This window comes from Coturnix japonica, chromosome 5 (genome assembly GCF_054131305.1).
Source record: "Coturnix japonica strain WE chromosome 5, WE-NBRP24, whole genome shotgun sequence".
NCBI lineage: Eukaryota > Metazoa > Chordata > Aves > Galliformes > Phasianidae > Coturnix > Coturnix japonica.
In genome coordinates this window covers 48,254,874-48,268,941 of record NC_140667.1, presented here as the reverse complement: position 1 = coordinate 48,268,941, position 14,068 = coordinate 48,254,874, and the positions used below count along the sequence as shown (strand labels likewise).

At 36.4% G+C, this 14,068-nt stretch overlaps 1 protein-coding gene across 12 annotated transcripts in view; it reads left to right on the top strand.

Annotated features, from left to right (window-relative positions):
- Positions 1 to 14,068, top strand: part of PPP1R13B (protein phosphatase 1 regulatory subunit 13B) — a 58,974-nt gene that overhangs the window by 27,725 nt on the left and 17,181 nt on the right. For 11 of the 12 annotated variants that reach the window (XM_085549534.1, XM_085549533.1, XM_085549532.1 and 8 more), the window contains exon 4: positions 517 to 584. In XM_085549534.1, coding sequence (XP_085405660.1) covers positions 517 to 584 — 68 coding nt within the window. Of the gene's footprint in view, positions 1 to 516; positions 585 to 7,373; positions 7,521 to 14,068 lie in introns of those variants that run through there. The other variant, XM_085549535.1, reaches the window with a different exon arrangement.

Here is a 14,068-nt window from a genome sequence, read left to right as displayed (position 1 = left end):
GTAAATTAGTTTTTTTAAATATTCATCATTTGGATCATTAGGCTTTAAACAGTGTTATACCAGAAGCCATATTGCCACGTGCAAGGAAAATGTCCCTTCTGAATCATGCATTTTAATCAATCATTGACTTATGGATCAATTTACAGAATAAAGTTGTTTTTAGAGCATTGGAGAAGCTTCCTCTAATGTAGTCATTTATAGTACATTTAGTTAGAACTATTTCTTTTTGTGGACATATAAGAGTGAAGCTACAATAGTCATGCTCAATACATTCCCTTTCATATATATTATCATTGCCAAAACTCAAGTCAGGAAAGTAGGCCTACTTATATGCACTGTTAGTAGAGACGTCTGTGAAGTGAATGTTTTATCTTTTCTGACTACCACATACAAAGAATAACCTAATATGGAAGGTAAAAGCTGTATGTACAATTTCTTTTAAAGTATGGATTCAAGAATGAAAACCATTTGTGTTGAAAACTCAACTTTGCAGTACGTGTGATACTTTACTTTTAGGTGGACGGCAAACCCAGAACCAAAGAAATGGAATAAGTATACCTGTGGAAAAGCGTGCAGAGAATGGGGTATGTAACAAATGATTAAGGTTTTGGTTCAGTTCCTCCCATGTATTTAATGTTTTAAAAGTTATTGGTTTGCAGAATCTGTTACTGTGGAAACTATTGGAAAATGTTCAATTGTGACTTCATAAATAGCTGTCAAACTTCTATCTAAAAAGAAATACACTTCTGTAACATGAAATGTCTTCAGAATCTTACTAACTGCTGCGTTTCATCACCTGCCTTTCTCTTTCTTATTTGTGTGTGGAAGCAGTCAGCTCTATTATTCTATTGTACACTGTACACTGTCCTGGTACCTTGCCCGTCACCCCTTGCTTTTCTTTACTCACTAATACTGAGTTTGTGACTCAGCCTCTTATGTTAAAATGTGAAGAAGTATTAATGGATTAGGATGTTTTTAGATGCCTACAGAAGATAGAAACATGCAGTGCACCTTCCTTATGCTTGTTTAAGCACCAGGTTCTGGGTTTTTGTTGTTGGTTAAATAAAATATTACCAAGTTGCTGATTTAAAGTGGCCCACACTATGCACTATATATCAGTTTTATAGCATTCTGTGAAACCTGGCTTGATTATTGTCTCTTTTACAAGAGACGTGTAGTGCATCTCTTTAAAGTTAGCATGGCTTAAAATCTTATGCTCCATATCTGGATGGAATTCCCTTTACTTTATTCTGTCCATTCTCATCCTCAATTCTAATAAAAACTGAACAGGACATAATCTGGCCTTGTTCACTGGGGGCTGTGCTGCTCCCTTTACTGAGGCACTACAGTTACAGCTGACTGTTCTTTAACATCTTTAAATTTCAAGAAAAGTTGAGCTCACAAATTAATACTTGTTTGATCATTGTGGAACGTCATTGATTTCTAAATATACATGAAGCTTTCTCTTTGTTTAATAACAAAACTAGTGAGATTTTCAAGTTGAGATGTCTTAAAAACAAACCAAAACCCTTAAATTCTGAAAACAGTTGTGCAAGTTAAGTGATGGTGATGCCTGGTAATTGGCATCTAAATTTCACACATACAGCTAAATATGCTGAAAAGTTGTGAGATATTTTTTATCCATTCAGTTGTTTAGTCAGATTTCAGCTCTTAGCAGCAGGTTTTATATGTGGCATTAGGGCCTAGTGGAAGGATTTTTTTTTTCCCCTCTCCTGCATGGATCTGTTTATCCTACTTCCATTGTCATATTGTCAGTGTAGTGAGATCATGGGAGTACAGTGACCCAGAGGAACATAACTCTTTCATGACCTCCTCGTTCCTCGTGCTTCATATGATTCAACTAGGATACAATGCATTCTGGAAATCAGGACTGGCATGAGCAGCATGCTTTCTAGCCTTACTTCTTGGCAATATTGAATGTTATGAGAGCATCACTTTGTTTAATTTGATTTGCTGTTAATTTTATAGGTACAAGCCAGACCTTGTAATATGATAAAAAATGTATGCATCATTCAGTATATACTAAAAAAGTACAACATTTGGCCATAAAAGTAGAATTTACTGGGGAACTGATAACTTTAAAATGGACTTTTAGCAAGTTCCTGAAATTACTAAAGAAGACAAGAAGGACCTGAAGGGATTATATTAATACAAGTTGTGGGTTTTATGCCAAAAGTGGTACAACTTAGGATTTGAAAGTTACAAAACTCAGATTTTTTCAATTATACTAAGTTTTAAATGGGAGGGGGAGGGGAAAAAAGCGGTGGCTGCAGGATCAAGGATTTAATCAGCTTACACTTACGTAATGCATTAGGCTTATTCATTGTTACTGGACTGCTGAATGTTAGACTAGCCCTAAAATCAATACAAACCAATGGAACACTGAAGACAGCTCAAACGTTACCAAGTGTTCTTCATTGAGGTATATTTGTATTACTGTATCTGTTTTAATGATGAAATGGTTGGTTTTTTATTTAATATCTGGATAGAGCTGAAAGTGTGGCATGCATAGAGGACTTCTAGATACGTGTTTGCTTTTGTGTTTGAATTAATAGTCATGGAAAAAATATTACATGCAATCTGTGTGGAATTTGCTTTGGATAATTTTATGAATTGGCATTTTGTCATGCAGTGTTTTTACTGTTTTTTGCAAACTGTGTGCATGGTCAGCAGTTATTTAAATAACGGGGAGCTTAAAATCACAAGATTATTTAAATGCACAAATTTTATCAGATTATCTCCCAAATAAAGATTTAATTTTAAAAACAGAATGGGTAAGGTCTCTTCAGACAGTGAAATGCACTGTAAAAAGAATACGTATCAGTAAGTGTTCATCTGAGAGCTTTGCATTTGCAGAACAAAGTGAGACTGTATAAACTTGAGTGTTTCTCCCTGAGGTGACTTCTCCCTGAATTTGCTTTTGTTGACAACTTCTGAAAGTGGAATTATGCTGTAACTGGGGCCTGATCTCTTTTACGAGTTGTAAAAAGGGAAATTCTAATTAAAGATTGGTGAAAATGTTTTCTTAGTAAGAACAGTTGGTCTTTGGAACAGATTGCCCAGAGTCTGTGGAATTTCCATCCTATAGAGCTCTCAGTAGGGGTCATTGAACCAGGTTACTTCCATAGGCTTCTTTCTACATAAATTATTTTCTGATTTAATTATGTGCTGTGTGTTGATGCAGAAAGTGCCCTCTACCGTTTAGTCATTTCTCACTTGATATCAGTGGCCACAAAATAGTGATCATACAGTGCTAGATGTTATGTTCTTTCAGATATCTTCACATTACCCAAGGATTGTTCCATAGGGATGACAGTGGTCTGGGCACAATGAGAAAGAGCAAATATAGCTGTAGCCACTGGAGGTCAGTGGTACACAGGAGAGTGACTGGGAGCCATCCAGTGTGGTGCCGCTGCCAGTGGGAAAAATAGATCATAGTCTTACTTGAAGGAAGGCCTGGAAAAATGACTGATCATATGATAACAGTTGTCCAGATGAAAAAGTAATCAGATTACTGAGGTATTTGTTATACATTATTACTTGAAGTTCCTTATTTGAGATGTTAAAGGACAAAGGGCTTAGTCTGCTCTGCAAATCTGAGCTACAAATACAACTTAATGTATGCTTGTAAGTATTAAGTAGTTTCTTTTAGTAACATTTAACAGTGTACTTGGAAGAGGCTGCCATTCACGTAAGACAAGTTCTAATGATGTTTGTTTAAAATGAGCAAATTACAATGTCGGTCTTAGAAATCTAGATCCTTTAATGGCACTCAGCTGTAAGTCTAAACAAGTGATTTCACTAGAGGACAACAGAAAGAATTCTAGCAATTTGCAGGAATTTTTATTTTATTGAGGAAACTTTCTTGCAGGCCTCATGGAACATTTTGATCATATGAAAAGCTACTATTTAAATAAAATCCATACCTTCCCAGTTTTCTGCTGCAACTTTGTATGTAACTTCTTGTAAGGGGCCAAGATTATCATATCTGCCACTTCCACTAAGAGAGCTCATGGATCTGAGACATCCATTCCTAAAGTTCTCTTTACTTGTCAGAGAGGGGAGCCTTGCTGCACCTTCTGTGCAGACATCTAATTCAAGCTGTTAGTCAGTTTAATAGATTTAATGACAAACTGTCTGAGGATAATCCAAATTCATCTAATGCATTTCCCAAAATGCTCGCTCTATCTTTCTCTTCAAAAATAGAAAACCTAATCCAACTAATGAACTTGAGGGGGAAAAAAATAAATTAGTAGGGTAGAAATTACAGTCCAAAGCTAATGTTGGTGCAAACAACCAGCTCTTGAATTCTTGCTGAACTAGAAATCCCAGTCTCTTCACACCTCAGTAAAGGGTAGTTTATGTAGGGTAACATCTCTGCAAGATTAATAATTGTGTTACATAATAGAAAGAACTTCTCTGAAACTGTAGGGAATTCAGATGCTCCTGAACTTTCATCTCTGAATCCTTCTGTAAACATCCTAAGCAAGATCACATCATTCTGGGATTTGAAATGCCATGAATAATGTTTGGATATGTTCTGTGATTTCTCAGATGTATTTCAGTTCATAATGGACAAAATTCCCAGATACTTTTTTTCTGAGAATAATCATCACATTTGACTTACTCTGTAATCATTTTTTTATTATAATTGTGATAGCATTAGTTTATGACTAGTAAGCTAATACATGACTTAATGTTTTGAGGAGTCTAAAGAAAATTTGTTGGGAACAGGAAATACTCTCTGTGCTCAACTTGGAATAAAAAAAGTTGCAATCATTGTGAAGGAACTGGTTTCCTCCATGCATTCTCCATATAAGTGCATAATTTTTAATCTCTGTAGATTAGTTACCAAGAAGTCTACATTGATGTCTATAGATATGTCAGATGCTCATAAGTACTTTTTATTTACTTTTTTTTCTATGTGTATGTTTATTATCTTTTCTTGTTTGTCTGTCATTTTTGCATCCATCTAAATTCCATTCAGCTCATCCTATTCCCCTTCTTTTCTCTGAGTTCTGGGGCCGAGCGGTGTTCACTGGCTTTTGTAGTTCTGCTGCTCTTCTGGGCACCAAAAGATAGTTCTGCTCATCAAGTTACAGGGAACTTGGCAGCCAACAGGTGGGTCCTCATTTTGCAGGGGAGAAAGGGCCTACGCTGTACCATTTACTCAGTCTACACATTTTGTTTCCACTTCTGCAGATCTTACTTTATTTTTCCTCAGGCTTGGTTTGTCAGTTTTACAGCTACATTTAGTTGTGGGTGTCCATGGAAGAGGGAGGTTAAGAGATCCTTCCAATTTGCCTGACCTCAAAGTGTGATAGATATTTGTATATATTTCTCATTCAAGGAACCTGGAGTAATACAATTCATCATTTCCCTAGATTTCTAACTAAATAAAGTGAAGAACTGCATCCGGTTGTTAACACACATTGAGATCTGAATTTGCTTGTTCCTTGTATAAAGGTAGAATAGTTTAGAATATATGGGTGCATCAATTGTCACAAAGTTATGCACCTTAGATCATAAAATAAACATAACATGAAGAGTTTGTTTGTTATTTTTCATGAAGTACTGCTGTTCTTTCCCAGTCCTTATGCTGACAATTTAAGTTTTAATGTCTTTTAACACAGTTATGTTTTTTGAAGTCACATTAGTGTAATTTTTAGGTAAACTAAATAATAATAAGTTATTGTTAGGAAGGTGGGACTTATCCTCTCCTTTATTTCTGTAGTTCCTTACAGGAGACAGATTATGAAAGCCACTGTGCCAGTAAGCTCAATGAGCTTTAGTTATTAAAACTTGAGAGTTTAGCTCGTCCTTCCATCTCTAAACAGATTTCAGTCCCTTCCTCTCTTTCATGTAGATGTGTTATCAGCAGATAGTGTTTTCCGTGTTCTTTGTATGTGATGGCTTTTTGCTGTGTGTATGTGTGTGAGTGCATTTGTGTGTGGAACTCTGGCCTCCTTTCTCTGACACACCTTTAATTGTTCATTTACGCATTCATTTAGTTTCCTGTCCATCAAGCCTTTTGGACACGTAATATACCTACTTCCCACCCATATGGATTTCCCAGGCAAGAGAATTATCCCATTCCTCTGTCTCCGCAACAGCCTCATGATCCAGTTGTAGTTAGGTTTGTTCCCCCTGCAGTCTTCCTCACATCAAAGTGCAGAAAATGAAAATCCCTGTGGCTAATTCAGGAGCAAGGGAGTTCAACTTGTTTTTCTTCTCTTATTCTTACTGGATGATTCTACTCTATAGTTCATACCTTTCCTTTCTTGCTAAAAATAAGCCTGGTCTTTGTGCAGCTGGAATATTCACTATGTCGTGCTTTGACGTACAGTTCTTCAGTGTCCTTATGGAGATCTGTTTGGCTGGATCTCTTGTGTAAGTGCACTGAATCATACTTGAGTTCTTTTCTTGAAAGAATGAAGAGAGAGTGACCTTGCATACCATTCCTGACTTTTATAAGGTAAATTACAGCTTTTTATATTTTCTCTTTTCTGAATGTTATAATTTTTAGACACTTTGGAAACTGGTAATGGGTTTTAGTATTTTCTATCATGCTTAGTACTTAAAAAATCCTTAAGTCTACATTTAGGCTTTCTACAGACTCCTCTGATGTGCAGCTTCTTGACATATACTATTATGCACATGCTTTAGCTTTATTGCTGGCTCACGTATTTATCTTTCTGCATGCAGATTTTAAGAAAAAGCCAGAGTGTGTAGGGAAGAGAATTTTAGCAAATACAGGGAGAGTTATTTACATGAGACTGTCATATCTATTTTGACTGAGTTGTTTGCCTTTTTATTCTAGTCTGTCTCTGTTAATAAAGATGTTGTTAAATTTCATCTGGTATGATTTTCTGTTCTTTTTAGCAGTAAAATTAAACTCAAGAAGTGATGACTTTACTGATCTATTTGGTGTTCAGTTTTTGCACTCAGTAATGCTACGAAAATAGAAATTGAGCAAATATTTTGTTGTCTTCTTAAAGCGAAGTGGTCTTTATTCTTATATTTTTCAGCTGAACTGAAAGAAATGTGTATTGCTCAACATTTTCCATTGAATATGAAAAGTGCAACAAATCAAGCTGATCATAGTTGACAGCTGGCTTGATCTTGCACTGATTAGGTCTTTCACTGCTGGCTAAATCCACTAGCCTTTTCCGTTAGCTGATTGTTGATGAATGCAGGGAGACAGTTTTTCATATTGATAAAGAATCAGGGAAACATACATCTCATATGGAATAAGATTTTAAAATATCCTACCTCCTATTTATTGCATTGAAGCAAAAAGCCATGCTGGAACTCGTAAGATGTGTATAGTTGTTGTCTCGCTTTATTCACATTGAATAGTTAAACAATTAGTGTAGACAGAAAATAACAGAAATATGGAGTTGGAGCATGCTGAAGCAACGCACGTGTTTACTGCTGATGGGCAATGCTGCAAAATAAAGATGTGCTCTCTTACAATTACATGGGAAAATAGCAAGCAGGTAATTAATTACTTTTCCAAAGTTTTACACTTTAGTGCATGTTGTTTAAATACCGTATTGCTTTCGCACTTGAGCTTAAATGATTTTGAATGTCAATGGCACATGAGCAGAACATGGACCATTTGTTTTTTGTAACTCCGTATCTCTGAAATGAAATTCTGAATAAATCAGATTTTGATAGGTGAATTTGCTGTCCTAGTTAAGTTATAAGACCATGTGAAAACTATTTACTTCAAAATGTTATGGTCAACTTTTGTTTTCAGCAACTTCAGTTTGTGGGGCGTGCAGTGCATACGCCGTCTCACATGTTCAGATCAAAGCAGGACATTTATTTTCAGTACTTCTGCATTTTGGAAATGTTCTGTTATACTGTTCTCCTGTAAACAATATTACAGCAACAAAGGAACATTTCAGACTGAATCAGCTACTTAAGGAGAAATTAAACAGTACTCTGATAGCAAGCATGTTAGTTTGACATAAAAGTGCCAGCCTATTGTAGTAAGATTTCTTTTCTTGGGAAAGATTTTTTGTCTTAAAGATCCACAAAACCACAATTCCAAGGAGAAGAAACTTGAACAGCATGCCTTGAAACACTATTACTTATAATTACTCTGAGTAAAAGGATTGGTGATGTAAACAGATCTGAAGTTATGTGCACAGCTGATCTGCTGTCATTCTTATATGAATACATGATTTCTTTTAAAATATTTGTCTTTTGTTAGGAGTATAAGGCTTGTCAAATCAGCTGCTGGGTATTTTAGCTGGATATTAAAGCAAATACAAATGAGCTTGAGATTTATGTGACTATTAAGTGTCTGCTGGGACAAAGAAAGTAATATTTTAAGTAATGAGTTCTAGATGCTACTTGTAGATACTCCTATGCAGTAGGAGTCGTTTGTAGGCATTTTTTGTTTTATATGTAGCAGATGTTTAACACATGCTTAAATCCAACTGTGGTTATGAAAGTCTGTTTTAACATTCTGATTTTTGTTCTGTATATTTAAGTTCTGCCTTTTCTTAGCTGTTCTGTCCAGAATAGAGGACAGTCTCACCTAGGAGATTTCTAAGAAATATGAGCAAACAGTAGTAAACATGAGAAATCTGGAGTCTGTGGCTCATGCCGAGCAGACTTCAAACCCATATTAAATAGAATGACCTGTTTCTATCAGCAAGTTGGAGGAATTGCTAACAATTGATTGTAGGTTAAGGAGAGAGGTTACGGGTTTATCAAATATAGATCATGTGAAATTTTTCATCAAATAATGATACAGTTGGAATTTTTTTATCAGTTCTAAGAAACAGTTCGCTCACTTGCTCAAATAAAGTAAAGTAACCAGATGACTTTTGTGATGTTAATTTCAAGATTACTTTATTATCAGGAGATAGCACACGGTAGTTGTATTTTTCTTTCATTCCCAATATTCTGGTTGCCTTTTCTGGGTTTAATTAGCTTGTTCGTTTCCATTAGGCTAAAAAAGGCATATGCTCTTGTCATTGGATTCTTTAAAATGGATTTCTGCTATCGGCATTTTTCTGACCCAATTAAAAAAATGCCAGGCAGAGCTGTGGCTAAAGCCGTTAAACTGGAAATAATGTCATCCGTGTTGAGACCAGCAAAAAGTCTACTTTAAATAGAAGCATATTTTACTTTGTCTATTTAGAGTGTTATGCATGAATTTTCACACCAGTTTTTAAATTGCCTCTGTTATACATTGCACCAGAATGAAGTTCTATGGGAAACATACATGCATTTCATTTGAGATGTATCAGATACAGAACTATTATAGTAAATTCCCATATCTTCCTGTTGTTCCTGCTGTTCTTCCAAGGACAGGTACGGGTAGTGTGCGATGGCTATTCTTATCAGAAACCTCTATAGATTTGACTGAGCAAGTGAAAGCATCCTCTAAGCTATGTTAATTTGAATGAGGGTCAAGAAAAGTTATGTGTGACTGATGGGATTCTGCTGTTTTTGTTGAAGTTAGCATGCAAGAATTCAGAAGTATTTTGCTTGAGTCAGCATGTAGAGGAAGCCATTATTTTCTTTTCTGCTTCAGAAAGTTGGTGTCTGAGCAGCCAGGGCTGTAGCTCTCCCTTTCCTTTGAAGGCAGAACATAGAAGTGAGATGCCAGAGTGCTCTACTTAGCTGAGAGCTCCCTGCTTTGGGAAGGCTGAGACTTCCCAGCGTCTTCATCCCAGTCTGGAATTGACTGGCTGGGGAGTATACCAACCTTGTTCATTTTACAGTTGTCAGTCTGCTGTGTTCTGGAAGAATGGTCATTTATGTAATACGCTCCACTTCCTACTAAGTCTCAGACCTGCCAGTTCTGTTTTTATCACAGGACTGCATAGGTTTGGCAGCTCTATAAAGGTAAATTTCTAGTGTGGAGGAAAAATTGGTATTGCCCTAGGAAGGAATAGCTGCCTGAAGCTGCAGTAGATCATGGAAAGTTGAAACTTCCTGTATGTGTTATAAATGAGAATTCTTTATTTCTATTTAGGCATTCAAAGTCTTCTCAGGAGCAACTTGCAGTACCTTTAGAGTTTGTTGCCTTCCTGCAGGCAGGAAACCCTTCTGGGTAGCACTTCTTATAGCCAGAACCAGCCATCCTGAGGTCCAAGACAGAAGCCAGGATGCAGGCTTTCTCACCCCCCCCAGCACACAGGCCAATTACATTTTATCTAGGAGATATTGGATCTTGACAATTGGTGATTTAACCTCAGAATTATCTCTGACTATGACAAACATTAAAAATGGAGAGAAAGATGGACCTGAGTACTAAAAGAGTAGTAGTAGATTAAGGAATAAGAATTCAGGTAGTAAAAGTAAATTGCAGGAGGTAGGCTATAGAAAACAAATGATTAAGTTTGTTGCATGTGATTCATTGTGGGAGAATATCCAATGGAGAAGATGGATTGTGTCCAGTTTCAAGAGTCTTGAACCTGCAGTCTCTAGTTCAGAGATATGGGAAGGGAGCTGTATGAGAGCTGGGTGTGAACACTTATCTCGAGAAAAGGAATAGATAAGGGGAGATAATAGATAATGACATAGTGGTTCTTGCAAACCTAGGGAAAGATCTGTGGAGACAGCATGCAGGAAATGGTTGATGAATGCTTGTGTTGTTTGGGTTTTCTTTTTCAGTTAATTGGGTGAATTATGTTTTACCCTGGCTATTTGAGTAGCCAGGCATTGCCAAATCTAAACATGAGGTTGCCAGTCATTACGGTGGCTTGTAAAGCTTTGCAGTGTTGGGTTGTTTTGCTTCTTCAGTATTTCCAATAACACAGCACTCTCAGGTGTGGGTTTGGTGGATTTTTTTCATGTTATTTTCAGAGTAGCTTTCTGTTTTTACAAATGCAAAGTTAAAAAATCAAAGTAATTTTATGGCTCAGGCAGAAAAGTGCACAAAATCAAACCACGTCCATATCACCTTTTAAAAAATAAGAGACTGAAAGGTCAGTCCCCTTAAAAATTAACTTCAGATAGAAATGAAGACAAAAAACTATTGGAATCTGCCCTTATGCTTTGAATGTCTGACTAAATGCATTCTGATCGTCAAGGAATTAATTTGAGTTTAGATGCAATTTTTCTTTTACTGTTGTGGCTTCCCAGAGAATTGCCTTTCCCTCATAACTCAGAAGCATGTAGACTCAGTAAAGAGAGACTGAGGAGTCTGTGGAGTCAGACAGCAGCATTGTGTGAGGACAGAAATAAAGGAAGGAGGATCAAAAAAAATGAGCTTTCACAGTGACAAGGCTAATGTGTAGAATTCGTTATTAAGAGATTCTTCCTCTTAATTAAATATCTAAGGTATGACTTGCTTTGAGGTTGGTTATAAACTGGCTTCCAAACTATTTAATTACTGCTGTTCCATTCATCTCACCTGTCCTGAAAATATTAATCATCAAATGGTAACATAGAAGCTTGTAGGAGGAGGAGAATGCCGGGTGCTTAAACTGCAGTTCATTACAAATTCTCCCTCTCATCATAATTTTTTAAAGTGACATGCTAAATAAAATACAGACAATTTTCTTAGAGATTTCTGTTGATCCTAAGAAATTAGGATGTGTTCTTGTCTGAAACATGTGTAATAATACCTCTGTGCCTAATAACGCAGTGTTTGCTCAACAGGATTTTATTAAGGTGTTCATCTCTATGTGTAAAGGCTTCTGTGAATCAATGAAAAGAAATTTACAAATCAGCAAAATTGTCTCCTTTGATGTATCGCCACGTAGCAAATGAATCTGTGGAATCTGTAGGAGTAGATATTTGCAGTGGCTGTTTGGTACGTCCTTTAGAAAGCAGTTCTGTGGGAGGTAGGTTTCTGTTGCTGCGGGAAAAAGGAGGAGGTCTGGACCTTAAATGCAATAGGCTCATGTTTGTTATGAAAGGTGAGTCACTTCATGTATGAAATTGTTAATGACTGGTATGAACATTGCAAACTTAAGAAACTGAGGGAACCAACAACTTCGTTAAGGAACTGAGAAAGTACAGCGATCCCTTTGCCTTGCATAACGTGGGGTTCTGAAGAGAGGACTGGGACTGCCTTTTTGCTGCAGTGGTGTTTGTGTACAGCTTGTAGGAGCTGACTCAGCTCATATGAGATGATCGAATCAAATTGATTCAGATAGATCTCTGCAAGAGATTCGCTCATTTTCATACTTTTTCAAAAACGATGCTGTCCTCTTTTGGAGACCTGGAATCAGCTCCAGTCCTTCTGAAAACAATTGACTTGATGTTGAAGAGGAGCCCTGCTTGATCTGTTAACAATCATGTGGATGAAAAAGAAGAAACTCAGAGTGAAGCTACAGGTTTAAAACTTTGTTTCCTCAAATGTTTATTCCTTTCTTTCTTAGATGTAGTGTAGTTATTTAAAATGAAAAGGACGGGTATTGCTGTATTCAGTGAGGTGAACATAAAGAGATTTCTTGTAGGGCGTTTAAATGTAAATAGCTAATTATCAGTGTTTCTCATGGTCTTATGCTTTGCTCTCTATAAAAGTTTTAGACATTCCATTTTCTAAATGGAACATTTTCCTACAGTTAATAGCTTTTTTAAGAAGCTAGTATTGACATTCATCTTGTACTTTTCTTCTGTTTTACATCATACGAAATGGTGCAGTACTTTTCTCAAGCGTTGTCAGATACACTTTCAGATACGCTTCTTTAAAGCAGTAACAATTCTGAGCTTTTAGATCAAACTGTTTTTTGTTTCTGGTGGCTTTACAAACCAGATCCTTAATGTCATTGTACACTGAGGGTTACACATCTCCTTTAGGAAATCTGTAATTTTTACTCAGTAAAATGGCTTTCTTACCTTGAAAAATGGTTGACCATTATATGGGTGTCCCACTTCTTCAATCTGGACATATTTTTAAACAACATTTCTTAGCAGTAAGGAGCATCTATTTCTTGGACACTACTAAATGTACAAGTGCAAGCAGAAACAGAATGAGCTCTCAGTGTAAATTTAAACTGATAATCAAAGCAGAAAGGAAAGAAGCACACAGGAGACTTTTCATAGACACAACTTGCATCAGACTATTTTTGAAACTATATTTATGCTGGAAAAATGCCACATTTTTTTTCCTCCACTTTTCCTTTTAAAAACAGTGATCCAGTGGGTAGACTTCAGACCATTCTGAGCCCCTTTTATGACTTACATATGGGGTCCAACAGAGATTTATGCTCTTCTGGTGAGAGACAATGCCAAGGGAATGCAGCAGAGCATGAATATGTCCTAGGAGCAGCGTCTGGCTTTCCTATGTTACTTTAGTTTCTCGAGTGGTTTGGTTTGAGGGATGGCAATTTCCTTGTTTTCTTGCCCACTTCAAGCCTTTCTGTCTGTAATTAAAAGTGAAATATTTCTCTGATATATTAGGTGGTAACCACAAATGCACATCAGTTACTTGGCTGTAGAGAATGCTGTGAAAGATTCTTGTCTCTTGTAAGTAATGCTAATAGGAAAAAAACAAAACAAAACAAAAACAGGCACTACTGAGTTCAGTCTTTTTTTAAACTGTTGTGTTCACTCGCAGTGTTGAAATAGAAAATGCTTACTGGAGGTCTATTTTTGTTTCCTTTTTTTTCCTCTCAGTCTGTGAAACTTGTAGACTGTGCTCCATTTTGTGAGCAGTCTAATTTCTTGATACATCCAAAACATTTAATTCTTTTTACTTCTTTAATACTGCATTGACTGTAATGAAGATATAAATCATGTAATTTTAACTTGGTTTTCTAGTAGTATAGCCTCGTAGCTTGGTGAAGGTGCTGCATTATCTATTACAATGCACTAATCTGTTTACTTGCAACAATCCAATAACCTGGCCCAATTCCATGTACAGATCTTCAAGACATGTTGGGCTATTTTGAACTTTCCAGCTTTGGGTTGTAATTTTTCAAAGGCTGAAATTCTCTTTCAGGAAAAAAAAAATAATGCTCATTTCTTAAGGTTGTGGCTTTTTTATTTATTACAGTATTAATTCTGAGTAGCAAAGCAGGTATTTGCAAGTGTCACCTTCTGTAATTTGTCTAATTACACAGTGTGC